At 37.2% G+C, this 19415-nt stretch overlaps 1 protein-coding gene across 2 annotated transcripts in view; it reads right to left on the bottom strand.

Moving 5' to 3' along the window:
* Positions 1-2436: 2436 nt before the first annotated feature.
* FMN2 (formin 2) overlaps positions 2437-19415 on the bottom strand; it is a 152050-nt gene continuing 135071 nt past the window's right edge. For both annotated transcript variants that reach the window (XM_054279386.1, XM_054279387.1), the window contains 2 exons: positions 5918-5999; positions 2437-4528 (listed from right to left, as the gene is read on the bottom strand). In XM_054279386.1, coding sequence (XP_054135361.1) covers positions 4502-4528; positions 5918-5999 — 109 coding nt within the window. In that variant the 3' untranslated portion in view covers positions 2437-4501. The remainder of the gene's footprint in view (positions 4529-5917; positions 6000-19415) is intronic.

Below are 19415 nucleotides of genomic sequence, written 5' to 3'. Positions count from 1 at the left end.
TTTGCTGTCTTCCCTTCCCTGTCTCTTGCCCAAATCTTCTCACAGTTCAGTGTTTGGAGACTTTTTTTAGTAGCTGTTGCTTTAGAGAATAAGTGTTTTGCTTTGCCTTAGCTTCCTAGATGTGGGCAGGCTCCCTGCTCAGTCCTCCCAAGCGCCTCTGTCCCTTGGCTCAAAGGGTGCTCAGCCGTCACCTCCTCAAATGCCCCTCTCTCATTCCCTCCATCTCTTGGCCAGTCTCCTGCTTTGCAGGTCATGGATGGCCCAGCACCCACCTGAACCTCTACTGCTTGAGGCACAGCCCAGACTCCAGCTCCAGTTCTCTGTCTGTTGCTGCCCAGCTGTTGAACCATCATTGTACCAGAGGCATACTCTGATCCAACAATCTGCCACTCGTGGAAGCAACCCAAGAACAAGGCAAATCTCTCTGAGTAGATGGAAAAGCTGTAGGTCAGACAGATGCAGTTACTTCTTAAAGTGGACAGGTGCTACAGGACAGGGAAAGGCAGGAAGACAGTGCACGTTAAGCTCTACCACAATTGAACTGCCATGTTGGCAGGGCCCCTATTTGGGGTGGGTGGCAAGTGAAGTTTTTAAGATGGTAAATTTGAGCAGCAGCTGGGAATAAATGAGATAACAGTGTTGATGCAATAGGGACCCTTTATGTTCAGAAACACAGCATTTTTACAGCAATTTTTTGAGGCAATGAACTTACCCCTGGATGCTCTTATAAGAAGAATATCAGATACAGGAGCAGATGGGTCAGTTGTAAGCAAGAGAATAACTCAGAGAACCTGTTCTGTAATGAGAATCCTCTTGATGGGTGGCAGACATGAATGGTATTGGGGCATGGTTTTCTCTTTTCTCCCTTTTCTGACTTGTTTACACTTTATTCAGAAAAACTCAACTTCATCAGTTTTTGCTGATTCTGTCCATAGTAGTTTCAAATTATTGTAACTGAAGTAACTAGTATAGTGGATTTGTCACAAATTTGGCTTTGCTTTTAAACTAGAGGCTGCAACAAAATAATTGCAACACAATAACTTGCTATATGTTCTCCCAATGAAATGAATATTTGCTTCCAACTTTTTAAGCTGATCACTGAAAAACTGGGCAAGAAAAAAAGTCATTCTGTGGAAGATCACTCTAATTATTATTCCCTCTGCCCCAGCTGGTTAATATTTAACTAAGTTTTGGAAGTGTTTTGGGATGATGAAAGGTGCTACAAAAAAAGCTAAGCCACTACAGTGTCACGACGTGACAAAGTGCCACGCTTCTGAAAAGCTTTAATTGGCAGGCAAAACAACATGAATCCTCTTAGCTCCTCATAAAAAACCAAATTGTTCTGCCAGCATGTCACATCTGCTGCTCAGGTATGAAAGTCCTTTTGCTGCTGCATTTAAGTAACAGTGAACAATATGTGGTGTTAGCAATCAACAAAGGCTCAGAATTTTGTCTGTGAGAGCTCTTGTAGAATTAGGGGCAATACTTCAGTGTAGAGTGCTTGATGTTGCAGTAAAGAGGGGGATGGCAGTAAATGAGGGGAGAGGAGGCCAATGGGGGGTTCCTATCCTTTTTATAAAAAACCCAAAACAAACAAAAGAGCATTGGTCAAGAATTCTGTAAAAAGTTGAGTATGCTGCTAAAAACAAAGAGCAGAAGTGAAACTTGTGCTGTGAGAACATTCCCTTTGGATGTTCTGTGGGTTAGCTGTGGTGCTGCCATAGTGGGCTACTTTGCGTGGAGGTTTGAGATAGGTTGGAGAGGAGCTGTGTAAAAGGGAGACATGTTCTATCAAATAGGCTGTGTCTGAGTAAAATGAAAGAAAAATCCTTGTAGCAGCATGTGTCGTAAGATCATAATACAGTTCCATCAGCTGCAGTCAACCTTTGACATTTCAGAAAGAGAGAGCCTTGAGGTAACTTCTATCATCCATGCTGCAGATCCTGTAGAAAGGGTATGTATGTGACAGATTTAAGAGGTTGCTGAACCTTTTAGGAGGTGGCTAAAACACTTGTATATATAATAAAGGATTATAATATGCAGATTAACTTCTCAGTGCATGCATGTTTTTACCTTACTAGCAATTTCATGAGACTGTTAACTCAGCAATGTAGTAGGGCCAGGTTACAAACCTGAGCCAAATGTAAGACTGGGAGGCATTCACAAGCTGGAGAAGTGAGTTTTACATAGTCTTCTTGGGTAAAGAAGCTGGAGCTCTCACTACCATCACGTGGGGAAAAGGTAGTATACCCACATAACTGGGAATTACTGTCACTACCCTTCCAAAAGGCAAGCAAAGAGAAGTCTTACTTCCTCTGCTCTCTTCACAAAGGCGGTTGTTCCTTGATCACGGGAGCCAGAATGGGATGTGGTGCTTAGGGAGCAAATAATTTGTAGCACACTACAGCATAGCCAGAGAGTGACAAGGGAAGGTAATTATTTCATTATTATTCCTTTTATTTTCTTATAAATTAACATTCTAAAAAAATTGGAATAGAAACACTAAATACAGTATTGCACATAGTGATCTTTGTTAGATGATCTATTATTTCATTTAGTATAGTAATATACATACTGTAGGTACTGAAGAGAACAGGAAGGCTACAAATGAAAACATGCTACTGTATCCTTGCACTTAGGAACAAAGTTAGGAGGAAAAGACTATTGTTTACATAAATACAAACATGGATTTGAATCAGTGCCATTAAAATAGCTTTACTCTTTAAAGTTTTTTTTCCATAAGTTAGTCGTAACAGCAAATATTCTCTTGTTTTCTCTTCCCCAAATAGTAATGTTACTTCCGTCAACACAAAATTTTAGAATTCCATTCTTGGTAATTTATATCCCTGCCAGAAATTACTGCTAGTACAGATTTTCACATAGGTTTATCAATAACAGGAGACTTGCTTTTCACACAGTGAAAAAAACCATCTTTTCTAGTGCTTGGTATATGTGAAGAATAACAGATTACTGAGGTCATATTTTGCACTTCCTTTTATGACACCCTGTAGAGTATATTAGCCTCTGAACAGCTCGGAATGTCTCTTGATGTGCTAGATTAGACAGGCAATGATGCAACCCAGCAGGTTAGAGCTCATTTTCTTTACCCTGGTGTCTTTTAGGCTCCAAAGCTGTGCACAACGTGCATCCAACTGAGCTGCACACACGGTCTGCTTTCAGGAAAAATTAGCTTAGAAAGAAAAACGTTGTCAATCAAGCTGATTGGTTTAGGGCTAATAAATAAGGACTGGAGGAAGGGGTTGTTATCAGTTGATTAGTCCAAAACTGATACGGCAATTCTGGATTGCAAAAAGGAAGTAAGCATGTGGTCTAAAATGGAAGCCCTAAGTAATATATTTCAATCATTAACCTCTTATTCAGGGACACCGAAAGCCTGGAGGAAATGTCTATAATTCTGTTAAGTGTGAAATTGATGTCAATTAGTTGGTAGTCTATGTTCTGTCACTAGAATTGGCTACTGTTTTCCATAAATGTTGTCTCCATGCGCATCTTTTAATAGCTCTCTAAAGGAGTTTTAAATTAACTGTAAAGCTAATTCCAGAAGGGAAGTCATGTACATGTGGCCAAAAGCCTGACTTAAGTGATCAGCAGTTAAAACTATACTATACCTTCTAAAGTTCATGTAAAAGTATTAGCTGCTTTATATATTAACAAACTATAATAGCCAAATCTCTCATACTCTCTATCATACTTCTGTGCTTTTCTGTATTTTTCTGCCTTTTTTTTTTTTTTGCTTTTTTTTTTTGCTTTTTTAGTGCTGGATTTCTGACCCCCATACCACCTGGCATTCACTATCTGGCAGAAGATGAAGTAAAAGTATGCTGCCTTATCGATTTTAAACATAGTTACAGTAAACATCTTGTTCCACAAATATTTAGTCATGGAGGGCAACCAAACAAGTTGGGAAAGCATTGATTATACTGTATAAACAGCACTTAACAATTCAAAATACAAACTACAAATGCCAACATGAAACGGATACAAACAATTCACTAGGAGTAACATTTCTTTCCCTAAACTAAGTGCAGTGCCATGAAGTATTTGTCAGATGTTGCCAGTAGGAATGGAAATGTTTTACTGTACCAAGTAGCATTCTTATGAAGTTCAACTTAATGCAATTTTCAGCATGTTCAGAACTGATGCAGATACCACTTTTTATGCATGCTGACTTGTCCTATTTGTAATATACCATACACTTTACAAAATACCATTTTTGAGTGGCAAAGGAGATACAGAGTACAGGGAAGGTGTTTCAAGTCCATACCTAGTCTATTTCTGGGCACTCCAATAAAGTGATTACATTTGTGAATGAATGCACAATAACACATCAGTTGGTGGAAAACTAGAGAACAAAACGCAAATTTTAAAAGGTCAACGAAGCAAATGATCAGGATGATGTAGTTTCCTTCCCTCTCACTCCCCACCCACAGGCATGTTGAATTTTGGTAACCAGGTAACAATGGCTTTTGAATTTCTTCTCTCAGATTTTCATACTTATCTTTGCTTTCTGAAAAATAAAAGAAAATTTAAAAATAAGGACAAAATTTGAGTGCACACAAAGCCAACTTACACAAATATGAAAAGCATAAGAAATACACAGGCAAATGCTAGATTATATTTACTGTAGCACTGACTTCACAAACTTTGAAGCTAGAACTGAAGTAGACTACAGCTATGCACTGCTTGTGAAATATTTTTGTTTACTTTCCTATTCACTCATCAAATTTTCACTAATACTGAAGGTCCCTGTTTCAGTGCAAATAAGAATGATAATTAAACAAATAGTTATTTCTTAAAAGAAATCTCTCAATGTCTTCATATAGAGCAGTATGTAAGTTAGATGGAGAACTCCCAAAAAATGTTAATTTGGGGTTTTTTTAAAAATAAAAAAAAACTGCTTTTAAGTAAAATTGATAAAATGTAGTTTATAACTCCTTACCAAGCTAGCAATCAATTTACATTTCTTGTGGCACTAGCTACAATCAACTCTCTCTAAACATTCAAAATAAGTAACAATAAATGCAATATTATTGCTTCCTGTATCAAATTATATTAGTTGGAATACAGCAAATTACCTCATGCTTCATTTACAAGATGTGTCACAGATTATATGACTACACAGCTATGACTACAAAGCATGAAAGAATTAAGTCATGTCTTGGCGTGGTGGGGAGCAGAGGACACAGAGAGGGACACAGACACATTAAAAAAATATTCTAATATTTTTCAAACAAAAATGATGGCCAGTTTCTACAGTTATGAGGTAAATGTGAGGTACCAGAATAATTTTTCTGTAAAATCAGTCATGATCCTTACAACGGTTAGGCAATCATAGGGGAAAAGTTTCATTAAATGACCAGAATTACTCTTCTATTATCACAGAAGTTATTTATTTGCTTTCAAAAGAATGGTGAAAGCACAGTGTTATCTTTTTCTAGTGTTTCTATTCCAAACAAATCCATATCAGTGGATCAGAAAACACTGTATTTGATACAGTGATCCAGCTTGAAAAATGTGTAACTATCAAAATTCTTCCTTTCATGCTGTATCTGTAGAAAAGAGAATGAATACAAACAGAATAAGCTGGAAGACCAAAATTGCCTTTCTGTCTTCTATGTGCATCCTACACCAAGACTGGGAAGAACACAAATTGGCACAGTGGGGCAATAATAAACTGCTCTTGCTTGTGCCACACCTATTTTGTGGAGTAATATTCATAGGCAGATTTCAAATTTGTTAATTTAACACCTTTAAGAAAAATGTTAAACGTTAAAGAAAAAAAAAAAAAACCAACCCAACAAAAAACATAGATCAAGAATAACCTACCTATAAAATGCAAAGAGAAAAAGATGAAACAAGTGATATAAACAGAAGCACTGCTACAAATTTTACTTACGATTCCAGAGTCATGTTTTGGTCTAATATTGTACAGCGACTTCCCCTTTTTCTGTCTGCACACTTCCTCTGCTTCTTTGACTCTGAAGAGAGAAAAATCTATAAATACTCCTGTACACCAACAACATTTACAAAGACAATGCAGTATAAAACTTACAAGTTAAGGCCTGAGGACACAAGTGGTTAACTTTATTCTCCATATATTCATTAGCATGCTCCACAAAATATTTCTTGCACTCCAGGGCTGCTGTAGCCATACCCAGCACTTACACAGACAGGCAAAACCAATTGAATAATCAATTCTAGTTACAAAAAGCAATCAGTACTTACTGCAGCTGAAGATTCAAATGCATGAGAGTTTAAAATACACTGGATGATATGAAGCTTACATTTGAGAGCATTCATGCACATATTGCTAAGAAAATTACTTTTCTTTTTTCACTGTTTAAAATACTTCTTCATCTATGCCAACCCTCAGTACTTCAATTACAGTTTAAACAAAGTTTGTCACCAAGCTATGTTCCCCTCCGCCCATTTTTGTTTGTATTTAAAATGGCAAAATAGCTTAACCTAAATTTCCAGTCTTTACTCTCAAACTTTAAAAAACAAAAACAAAAAAAGGAAAATGTCTATGGAACATGATGTTTAACCCAAGGTGATGCATGTGACTGCACGCATCTCTTTAATTCCAAAGCTGAGGAACCTTAAGGGTTATGTGACCACTGGGGATGAATGCGCTTTGGCTGCTTGGATGTAAAGAGAGGAGGAGGTTCTAAAAGCAAGGGTCTACTTAGTGCTCCCTGACATGGCAAACAGTACCAAATTAGGACCTTGTGAAAGGCCACCACATTTTTGGTGAGAGAAACGTCCTTTTTCATCATGCAGATAGAAAACAAACTGTGAAAGGCAGAGGACTAGACTCAGACTGGGAGCCTGCCAGAATCCAGCTGATGAGTTCAATGTCACACTGTAAAATGTTTCTTTACAATTTTCACTCATTTTATATATCAACCTTGTAAACATACATGATTGCTGAAACACTGATAATACAGATTTTTGTTATGAATTCTCTAAGCTGCAAAGACTTAGATAAACACTTTCTATAAGAGAACATTAAATCATGTGAGATCGTTAATTTTTTTTTAATAAGATATGAGATTTTTTTTTGATAAATAAGAAAGTAGAAAACAAAAATGCAAATCCTATCTTGGCTTGATCTTGCCAAAAGTACGGACTTGAGATGGCACTTAGTCTGACTTTTCACCATTATCCAAGAGTGAAAAAAGAAACAACAGTTGAATGATATTAAGAAATCATATATCCTTGGCTGGTTCGTTGCAGTTCATCTCCAGACCACTAGTATGCCTGTTATGTCACTGAGGCTACACACTGAGAATCCAACTTTGTGTTACTGTTATTTTTGAATATTTTTTTGTGTGTGATAAGGGCCAAAATTTTGAAAATAAAACTCCAACTGAGTCTGCTAAGCACATTAAAAAAAAAACAAACGTCATATTCATCTCTACTTTATTCTACTTTACCAGACGCACCTTGTTCTTTTCATAAGTTTCAAGTTGATACATTCCAAAATTAATTTAAATGTCAGTTATTTTCCAGCACTTCTACAACCTGCCCTCTTCATTTAATCACCTTGTGTATGTTGTTAGTGTAGGGAGACCTTCATGTGCACAGGTCCAGGAGAAATAAGTTCTGAAACCTCTTATTTCAAGCTGTAATGCTTTCTCTCTGACTGCAAATCAGACAGATTGCAGCATAATCTAGAACAAAAATGTCAAGCAGCCAAGTAATTCACCTTCAAAATGTATACAAGTAGATTCAGTAAAAGAGGCAGCCACAATGTGGTGATAGTTTCAAATAGAAGATTGTGGAAATGATGCAGAATGGAGAAAAATTCAAAGACATTTTCTTTTCTCTATAACAATTTTTCTTCTGCTTCATGTCTATTTTTCTCCAAAGGAGGAAAAAATATCTGTGACAATGATCTTCCCATGATCTTTTCTAAACGTTCAGACACATTCCAACCTATCAATGGCCACTCTGACGAAGTCAGATATAAAATAGCAAATCTATCATATAATTTCCTCTTTCTCAAATACAAGTACAGTTGGCTCCCCTCACTGTAGACATAATTTAAATAACAAAATGAAATCTTACATGTGTGTAAATTAGTATCAAACCCCTGTATGTGTACAGGGGCTATACAAGTACTACTGAGTTTATCAAAATGACTGTTTTATCAAAGCAGTGGAATATGTGCAGGTATTCAGACTACTCAACATGCAAATGGCAGCATATGCAATGTAAAAAAAAAATTTAACAAATCATTTCTCACTGATCTAGATGTTATTCTTGGGAATCTTCAACTCCAGTCTTTGTCCCACCTAAACATCCCCCTTCCAGGTTGGATTCCTAACTGCCTGCTAAGGTCACAACACAGCTCCCTGTGGGTCTCATGTTAATTCAAAACAAAAATCCTCACACAGCAAGGAACCCTTGATAATGCAGCTCTTTTCTAAAGACCAGGTCCCGTTAAGTGTCACTGTCAGTGTGACATCTCTACATATTCTGCCTCAATTAGAGAAACAGCTTTTTGGAGAAAGGCTGTCTCTGCATGAAACAGCAAAATGTTAATAACATGCCACCCTGTGAAGGAGGAAGTCAGAACTTCTGTGTCCCTGAGATAGCCCTTAAAAAAATGATCCACAACCTCCAGACTGATAAGTGACAATTTTAAGGTTGTGTTTCCCAAATTTCCAGTATTATGTAAGAGGTGCTGGTCTCAATAGTATGGTTGCGGTTCTCAAGGTTTTGGGAGCTTTATGAAATTCCTTGGAGTTTGAGCTTATTTATTCATACCAAGGGAAATACAGAAGATGAGAAGCATGACTCCCTAATGCACTTAAGGCTGAGAGCAAGCAACCACTCAGTTCCAGTTCCAACCATATCCCTGACTCACTGTGTGGGTTTGGGACAGTCCACAGCCTCCTGGCTCGCATCCTGCTCTCTGTGCAGGAAGCTCCAAGTGGTTGGACAGAGACTCAGTGAAGCCCATGTGACCCATACATATGCTTCTTCAGCAAGAAATGCCCTGAGAAATGTAAAGGTAGCACACCAAAGGCTCATTTCAAGGAGGTTTAGTTTGTGACCATATTAAATCTGGGAGCATGGAGAACTGTATAAATCTACAGCTATATCTAAAAAAGAAAAGCTAGCAGACTGGTGAAATAGAGTCAAAGGCAACTATTAGCCTTCCACAGGGCTAAATCATAAACCAGTGATTGTGGTTAGCAATTTTGACAGTGTGCAAATATATTTTGTGAAGGCTGATCATTCAGCTTAATTAAGATTTTATTAAATGTAAAATTAAAATAACTTAATCCTTCTGGAAGAGGAAAAGGATGTGTTTTATAGGAGCATCAGCAACATTTAAACTGTGTGACCTGGAGAAGCAGATAAAAAGTTACATTTGAAGTAAGGGCAATAGTCTTAGTCCAGCTGAAAAATAATTGCGACTGGCAAGTTTTTGTCATCTTAGGTTTTCTCTATTGGCCATAATTTTTTTTTCATCTTTCCATGAAACTAACGAGATTTAGGCAAAAGCACATTCCTTGTCAGTTCATGGCTGGTTCAAGCCATATTTCTCACAGTGGCAAGCAAATCCTCCTGCTCAGGCTTTTCCTGCACTACTTCCCACTGACTTCAGTGGGACCCTGATCAGCACGGAGGTGCAAGACAACAATCTAAGACAAAAAAGTGCAAAAATTGCATGAACACTTGATTATGGGTTAACTCAACTGTGGTGAGTTAACAGAGCTTTATGAAGAAACTAATGGACCTAATTCAATATTGGGAGGAGGAAAAAAGGATTTTTGGAGAAAACAGCACAAGACTCCCAACAGTCACAAAAGGAAAAGCAACAGAAACACAACAACATATTTCCAAGCTCCAGTCCAAAATGACACTACCACTGTGCCAATGCAGAGCTCAAAGAGCAAAAAAACAGTTAAAAAGATATTCCTAGGAAAGGGGTGGGTATTCAATTGTCAGGCCTTCTGTGGAAAAATAGGCTGCCACTGGGGAGACTGTGGAAGAAAAGTCTGAGGAAGGTGAGTGTTCCCCAGTTCCTGAGAATTATAACCCTTAAGCAAAGCAGGCATGTGATAGATTGATTTATTGTTCAGAAAATCTGTTTCTACTTAAACTATTTAGTTCTTCACTGCTAATACTTTTCTGTTAGAGAAGCTTTCACTCCCCTCACAGAGCCAGCACTCTCAACAGCAACCAAATCCTCAGAAGCAGGACAGATCTTCCAGGCATGATCTGAGAGTGAGAGAGGAAGATGGAGGGGGAAAAGACATGGTGTGCTCTTAGAGAAGCTGGGTGGTACCCTTAACTTCTTAAGTGTGGTGGGAATGATTTGCAAGCTTGCAGTGTGCTAAACTTTGCTAAACTGATGCTCCAACTGTCCCACCTCATACTTTACAACCACTTCTCAAAATCACTTTGTTTCAGCAAAATTACTTTGGTTCATTTACTATCGATCCCTGTCCCATTTTATGCCAATTCTGGCTCAAACTGAGCATATTAGTTTGACAGAAAAAATAACATCAGCTGATGTTATTTTTAGCAATTTTTGCCTCTTATTCTTTTCCCAAGTATTTTCTTGATTTTGTCATAGTGAGCACATAATTCTACAAAAACTAGAGTTCTCAGCCTAGACAACCAGAGAGTTGATTAACTCTCACTGTAGTAATCTGAAGAGCAGAGTTATTCAAGCCCAGGACAGATTCTATAAATACTTGTTAAGAGTGCTCATCACTTCAATCTCCTTAAATAATAGATTTAGCTAAAGCATTTTTCCCATTGTTTCAGAAAGAATATACTTCCAAATAGCCCCAACAATAAGAAAACATGTAGGGAACATAGAACATTGGGCGATCAGTGGATCTGTTAAAAAAAAAAAAATTAAACAAAAAATCTACAAGGGAATGAATAGCCAGTCACTTACAGAGCCTAAGATATAAAATCTGCTACTGAATAAGATTGAGTCTATCAATTGTCGCCTGTAACAAAATAAATAGTTTCTTATTTCCGTCATAATAAAAACTTTTCTCCAGCACTATCATCTCCTTGTACCTCACATTTATTGTGAGACAAGCACATAAAAATTATGATTAAGTTTAAAGACAGCCTGTAAGATGAATAAGCAAGTTTCACTTCAGCATGCACACAGGAAAAAGAAACCAGACATGCTTAAAAACCCAAAAGACAGAATGTTTTTATCTACCTTCTAGACCAAAAGCCAGCCTGGCCACAACCTTATCAAGGCTTTGAGACTTTCTGTCATCATTCAATCCATTGAAGGGGTAGCCACTTCCCTGCCACTAAACATTAGTAATTTTGTCTGAAGTATCTGTGGCAGACAGATTCATTTCTTACTGGCTCCATCTAGGCTTGGTCACCTCACACTTCACTAGCGAGCACAGTGACATGACAAATGTAATCACAGTGAGAGGACTGGAAAGTTGTGCCTTAGATAGCAGAGCTGCTCGCAGAAACTTCCACAATAAACTCAGACAGATATTCCTTTTACAGTTGCCAGTATAGTTTATGAAACCCAAAAGACATTTTTCTGCAGATATTCTGCATTTTTTAACACAAAACAAGGCTGAGGCCAATACTCTTTATACTACCAAGTGCTTATTATCAGTTAAATAAAAGGAGTGTTGCCAAAATATTTTATGTAGCTTTGTCTGGGTTGAATATTGAGTTAAACTTGTTTATAATAATAACAGTACCTTTACATCTAAAAACAAATAAAAAATCCTCCACTAAATTATCGAATGACAAATGTCTTTCAGATTTCAAGGGCAAAAAACTTTAAAACACTCTCCTTAAACTCTTCCAGGATAATGTTCTTATATTTTATTCATTGACTAAAATATTTAAAATATTTTTTGCTAAGGGAGAAACCAAAACAAAACCATTAATGGAAAATTACAGTTTCCAACATAAAAGTTAAATAAAAAAATGTAGAGCTTTTACTTTCATGCCAATAGGCTTGAAGTGATGACACAGATATGATTCAGTAACTGAGTGCAAAGACTTTATATAGATAAGAAGTACACTGTAATGTACCTGGTCCCCGCAAACAAACTAATGAAACCTAACTTTAGCCTACCAACGGAGAGATAATGTATTAAACTATCCTGACATCCCTGCTAGCTCCTTGCATGGTTAATTCAAGGACCATAAGGCAGACAGTTGCTGTTGGAAAGACACAGTGATTAATCATAATTTTATCTAGAGGACCACAGACAAAGACATTAAAACATTGTAATCTGGCCACTTAACATAGACAATAATCTGCAGCAGGACCCTGAATAAGATACCTCCTCTGTCAACAGTGCAGACATTGGGGAATACATTTAACATTTTTTTCTAGTGTGAATCATGTCAAATGGGCCTGAAATAAAGCTTCAAGGCCAACTGAAATGAAAATTAGACTTTCCCATTTACAGTCTCACTGTGCTTCACCAAACGCTTAAAAATATTCTGAAAGTATTGTAATTCAGAAGTATTTAGTTTCCCTTGGTTCTCTCTAGCAATCATACTCTTGATGATCTAGGGGTTCTGCTCTTGTCTATGAAGAGATATACAGATATAAGTAAGTAAAATAAAGAGAATACTGTGCAAAACATGATTTAAAGATTATAATTTTAAAATTCAAGAGAATTTCACATTGAAAATGTAATGAAATAGAAGAATTGACCTGTTAAAGAGTGGCTGTGCTTGTAATAAAATGCAAACATACATATCCCCACTTAAATACATTAAATTTTCAGAGTGGCCCGTATTGCAGGCTGTTCCTGGCTACCTTCGGGCAAGATGAAAATCACTTTTCTACAGACTTGACATATCAAGATTGAAATTATGCTAAGAAAAGTTAGTCATCACCTTCCACTGTTTTTCTTGGAACCGAAGCCAGGTTGCTCTCAAAGAAGCTGGCTACATTTGGGCTATTTGATTAGGAAATCTAACAGGAATGATAAGGAAAGGGAAGAAGACTAGAAGTGAGGTAAAACTGGTAACATAATCAGCAAGCAAAAGAAACAGGAGTGTGAAACTCGGTGTTAGCTGTAAAATGTTTTTAAGCAGCAGATGGGGTAAAAGAAGGCAAAAACCCAAGTAGAAAAGGAGAAGCAAAGTCTTGGTAAACAGACTACATGGAGAAGACGATTCTTAAAGAGAATAAGGAAATATATCCTGGATAGAAGTGTTGCTATAATGGGTATGTTGGGGCTACTACATTGGATAATTGATAGCTACCAAATTGTTCCAATATAGTACAAGTAAATATGAGACATGAATGAATAGAAGGGATCAGTGAAGAGAAAACAGAAAAACCTGAAGTCAGCTGGAGAGCCACAACACTAAGAGATCTCCAGTGCATGAGATGGGAAAGTAAGAGGCCTTGAACTTTGCTGCATGAGGTCAAAAGTGCCCATCCATCATCAGGTAACAACTCAAAAATTATTGCAGACATCTTTAGGTTCTTCTCAAGAACATAAGAAAACCCTCTGATATTAGTCTATTCCGTATACTGATGGCATGAGACACGCACAGAGCCATGCACTTACACTTAATGGATGCTGCCACTTGGCCAACTCCATGCACTGGTTTGGCAAACTGCTGGAGAGCAAGGAAGTTCACATCCTTGGTAGTTCAGGATCAGTCTGGGTTACAGAAGGTTTTAAGCCTTTGTGAGCATTTCAAATGTTTGGGGGCTGATATTTAATGACAAATGCTGCTTGTTTGTAAAGCGTTACAATGCTTTATTGCACCTCAAATGCCAAAGTGATCCTTTTGCCTGGGAATAAAACCACTAACAAGTATAACAAGTGTAGTGCCTGACAAAAGTTCTGCTTACATTTTTTAATTATATAATTATTTTCACTGGTATACAAGTAACTATTGAATATGCAGCCCCTGCTTTTATCATAGACAAATGCCATTCTTTAATCAAGAGGCAGTGAACAGGAAAAGGTTAAAAAGAGATTGAAAAGATCACATGGTAGAAATAATGGTATCCTGTCCTATCACTACAGCTTTGACTACCACACCCAGTCTGACATTACAGCCATGAAAACAGTCTGTAAACTTCATTATGAAATGATGATTCTTAGCTACCTTCTTTTTATGCAAAATACACATACTACATGATGTGCCAGCATGGTACAACATGATGTGCCAGCATCATGATGTGCCAGCATGGTACAACACCATCACCAGATAGATACTACTGAAGAACCCTTTGCTATTTATGTGAGGGCCATTCTGGAATCCAACCTCACACAAGTCACGAAAATTAGGAACTGTTACACATTTGGAACTAGTTTTTTACTAGATCCTTCACTTTGTTTAAGTTTAATATTTGTAAGCACCAGTTGGCTCACAGCTGTAAATGGAAACATTTTTCCTGTCTTATAAAACACAGGATTGCTTGAAAATGTTAGACTAAGGTATTCAAAAGGATTTTCTACCAAAGATCCAGACTGAGAAATGCATCTCCAAATGCTTTTTTTCTCACAAACCTTTCCCACAAAAGCAATGCTAAGAAATTAAAGTTCTGTTCACCTCCCCCTAACCAAAGTATGATGATCTATTAATTAAAAAAAACCAAAACAAACAAACAGAAAAAGTAATTGTCAAAAATGCCCAAGGAAGAAGAAAACAAACCATACATGTTAAGCAACTTCTTTTATCTGGATAGCAAACAGCGTCTTTGTGAAGTACTGCCTCACAGCTAGCTACTGAATCTTTGGTGTGTTTAGGCTTTTTAAAGTAGATTTTTCAGGGCCCATAACAGTATATTCTGATCAGAAAACTATTCAGGTTAACAATTTTGAAATACTCCCAAAAACTGAAGATCCATGTAATTATTCAATCGAATGTCATGTAAAATTGTCTTCTGTTTGGAAATGTCATCATAACTGAGTTGTAAACCCATGCCTACCAGCATGCAGGTCAGTTGGTTAGAGTGTAATAAACACATTGAGATTAAAGCTTCCAAGAGACGTCAGCAAATTTATCTGCCCATGACTACTCACCAACATAACACTTGGAGCTTTCAGTTGGCATTACAGGAGCATGCCAAGCAAAATGTAACCCCACTAAACATACTCCACATGTTCATCATTTCCTTCTCATGTTGCAGTCCATATACATTTTTCTTCTCTTTTCTTCCATCTCTGCATTTCTTTGCAAGTACCTATTCCCATGTCCCTCGATGTCTCACTCTCAAGTCTGACTCCCTGGTTCATATTATAAGCGTTAAAAAAATATCCCTTAAATTACTCTGAGAGGACATTGCTCGTGCTATGGGATTTAATGCCCTCCTCTGCAAGCAGAAGTGGCAGCTTACCAATATGCTCCTCACTGTGCAACGTACAGATATCCCATGCCAGACTTTAAATTGCTCAACAGCAAGTTTTAAATCATCCTGCCGAGGAGTCTGTAGGGAGACATACCAGTCTTTCTGCAGAGGGAGATCAATGAGCTGTGGAGACATGCTGGCCAGGAATCTCCCTTTCATCTAGATATACACAGTGTGACACACCAGGTGCCAGCTTAACTGCTATTCTTACGGGAATGGGCAACTTCTGCATTTGAGAGACGAGTGCATTTTTCTGAGTTTATAGATTATTTTTAATGTGTCAAAGATTTATCGTGGGAATTAAAGGGTTGAATAAAGTCAGCCAAAAGAAATTCTCAAGCTTAGTGTGATGCAAGATATCAGGGACTTACAGAATTTTACCATTGTGTTGATCCTGCTTATGAACTCTCCTCTGCTGGCATCCCTGACACAGCCTCTGCTCAGCAACACAATTCGTTAGTAAAGGCAAGGGCCTTTGTGTACCTTATACCCACATTTACAGGGCACCTCTGTCTGCCCCTCACTCCTTCCTCCTCCAGCTCTCCCATCTAGAAATACAACTAACTTGGTAAATCTTTGCCAAGTTTCACAGGCCCTCTAGAACAGCAAACAGTCTGAAGAGAGGGAAGCACATCCAGAGTTGGAGAGGACTAACAAGTGTAAGCACCTTACTCGCACCCAGAGAAAGGGAAGGGGAACTGCAGCCCTGCACACAAGCTTCTGCCATATCATTGATCCTTTCCTAGTAAGGTCTGAACTGGTATCTGTGACCTGATGATACTAACATTTGACAGCAATGGAACTTTAAAACCTAAAATTTCCTAAAGGACTCACTGCTTTTTGCCACTGTAATGAGCCAGGGTCTATTCCATGGCCATAAAGAAAAGATGTAGTCCGAAAGATGAATCATTGTTGTCCATAGCAATATGAGATTTTCTGATAAATAACTGCATTTTTATATCTTAGTTCCAGGACCAGCAGTTGCTTAACTTTTTAATTTTTTAGAATATTTCAAGACTTCCCCCTTGGGATGTTGCTTCATGAGCTCTTTTTATCTTTCATTCTTAGGACAGGATATCTTTTCCTGGTAGGAAAATGGTAGCGTCTGGGCAACAATTCTACAGGCCTTTGCTGGATGTCAAGAAAAATAAAAATACTTGCTCTCACAGAAATACTAGACTGGAATAGCACACTTCAGATTGACTACATCTAACTACAAACGTAAAGAAATGTTCTCAGAAGCTAAAGAAAAGAGATTAATGAGAAAAAGGTTGATACATTTATAGGTCAGCTCATAAAAGACACTTTTTTCAAAGCAGGAGGGAAAACTAGGCATTTGTAGGTTGGTTGTCTGATTGCCTAAGACTTTTTCTAAGAAGGGGAGACTTGCAGAGCTGTTCCTGCAGCTGTATAGATGTATAGATATATATAGCTGTATAAATGTATAGATAATAAGAGTGCTAAACAGGAAGCTTGTGAAGTTCAAAATCATACTCTCTCTTTTCAAACAACATCAAAAAATATTAGGGAAAATATGTCAGCTCTTCTAGTCTTTCTTGCTGATTAAACACAAAATGCAGGCTATACTGACAGTAAAATTTTCAAGAGTTTGCAAAGTCTGAATGAAAACCATGAACTATGACTGAGACATTATAAATATATTTGAAGGACAATGACAACATCATCACAACTGGAAAAACTCAAAACATGCCCCAATAAGTTTGATTATGGCTCTCCTTTTCTCGTGGGCTTTTCTGGCTTTTATTTTTTCCTTTGGTGGGCTTCTTGTTTATTTTGGATTTTTTTTTAAGTTGCTTAATCAGAAAGTAGTATTTGAAAATTTTCACTTAAAAAGTAAAAAGTGAAAATTTTCACTTAAAAAGTGATATATTTAGGACAGATATATCATCAGAAATGTCAATCTCCACAAAATATCACAAAAAAGTTTATAAACAACCCAATATCAATTTCTGATGGAATGATCTACTTAGCCTTAACTGTGGTGTGACCACAAAAAACAGTACTGCTCAGAAAGCCTCTTGGCAGACCTATGCTTTTACTGTAATTTTCAGATGCATTTTTTCTTTTTATTTCTACTGTATTTAAAAGTTTATCATATATAATTTTCCCTAAAGATGGTATTTTCCAGTTCTGCTTTACTTCAAGTGAGAGAACAGTAAAAGCAGTGGAAAACTTCAGAAAAATTGTTTTTAACTTTGCACCATTTTTCTTTTCTCCACTTGTTGTAAGGAAATACAAAGTCTGACACTTCAATGTTTCTCATTTGCATATAAATGCCTGGCAAACCAATATGCAAGTCGAAATGCCAAGTGAAAAGTGTTTAAAATAAGAACTGTCTGATTGCTTTTGTTAGAACATACACGCTTAACCTATCACTAACAAAATATAGTACCACCTATGGAAATTCCATCTATGAAAATTCTTTGGTTAAATTATTGTAAAAGAATAAGTAAGATGCATATTTGCAGCTACTAAATGAGGAACAGCCTCCATTAGCAGTCCATATGGAAACTGGGATACAAAATATACTAGAAAAATCCAACGCAACCAGAGCTTGATAAAGATGATGAAGCCAAAAAAGAGAAGGGAATAAAGCTATACATTTGACAAATAATTATTGTAAATAAAGTATGTTTCATGAGGCAGAAACCTGGCCAATAGCTCACCAAGGTGGCATACCACAGTCTTTGAAAATGTCTCACCATATTTGTCACTTGATTTTGCTGCCAACAAACAATTACAGAAAGTTTCTCTCATCATTACTGTTTTAGCCTGCTCCTCAAATTTATCAGCGGAAAAAACTCCAAGAACATTACCTAAAGGGGAAAATCTACTTTCTTTAAATAATTATTTATATTTTAGTGGCAATAGGCAGTTTTCAGATTTTTGTCACCTACAGATCTCTTGATCTAGGCCAACATTTTAAAAGCCATCACGATGTACATTCTTACACCTCTGGGCAACATGTATTTTTCCGTTGAGATTCTTCTCCTTTGATTTCTCTATACCAAGACACCTTCATAGCACACCATCTTGTCTTTTATTAAGAGAGACAGAAATGCAAAATCAAGAAAAAAAGCCTAAAAGACAGCTTCAGATATCAGGTTGAACTATGATTGGAGAAAAGGTATTTTCTGTGCAAAGGCTTTAGTAAGACAGTTGTTTAACTAAAGAAGATCCTTAATTTTCAGGGAAATTATATGTCTTATTTTAAAAACTATTACTCTTACTGTTAATTTGGTCAAAACATTCTAATTCCTATAATTGTAATGAAGAGAGCTTCTCTTTGCCAGACCTGACCCAGCAGCACCGTACCAAAGATCTGAGAGCTGAGTACAACTAGACATCAAAGGTCCCCAAAGTCTAAACCCTGCCTCACCTGAACAAACAGAAATTGAGTGGAAGTTTTAAACGTGATGAGGCAAGTAAAAGTTAAAATCAAACCAAAAATCTACTTGTGGGTAGATTTTTCAGGATGTATTATTTTTAGTCTTAATTTCAGTGACCTCCTGGACTGAAGTTACGCTGTCCTGCCTGTCCCCCTAGGAAAGCCTCCTTCAACCCACCAGTTCCGAGCCCCGGTTTGAACAACAGTCCCCCTGCTGTTCTCCCAAGGGATCTCCCAGTTTCTTTCCCTACTGTACATCCTTCTCCCTGCCCTTTTCCTTCCCTGTCTCATCTTGCAGCCATTTTGTAGGTTATATATGTTCAGTTCCTTTCAGGCTACAACCACATGGTATACATGACATTAACTGTAGAGGTGCCTCAGGGCAGTCTTCAGTAACTTTCTAAACCAGAAGTCAGATGTCTGTGACAATTACATAGGATGAGTACAGTTGAAAAAGGGCCTGTTCTTGTCAAATTACCTAATAACAGGTTGATGTTAATATTTTAATTAATCCAAAGCTTCAATCCCATCAATTTTTACACTCAGATGTAGCTTCAACTCAAGCTGCCAACAGTAGTAGGATTATATAACAATGCTTAGAATTTACATGTTTGCATATGTTTCATTTTTCCT

This window comes from Melozone crissalis, unplaced genomic scaffold, assembly GCF_028551555.1.
Source record: "Melozone crissalis strain CALT ecotype California unplaced genomic scaffold, PUWL_Pcris_2 ptg000027l_1, whole genome shotgun sequence".
Classification (NCBI taxonomy): domain Eukaryota; kingdom Metazoa; phylum Chordata; class Aves; order Passeriformes; family Passerellidae; genus Melozone; species Melozone crissalis.
The sequence above is the reverse complement of the archived record's forward strand: the minus strand, read 5'-3'. Positions and strand labels throughout refer to the sequence as shown.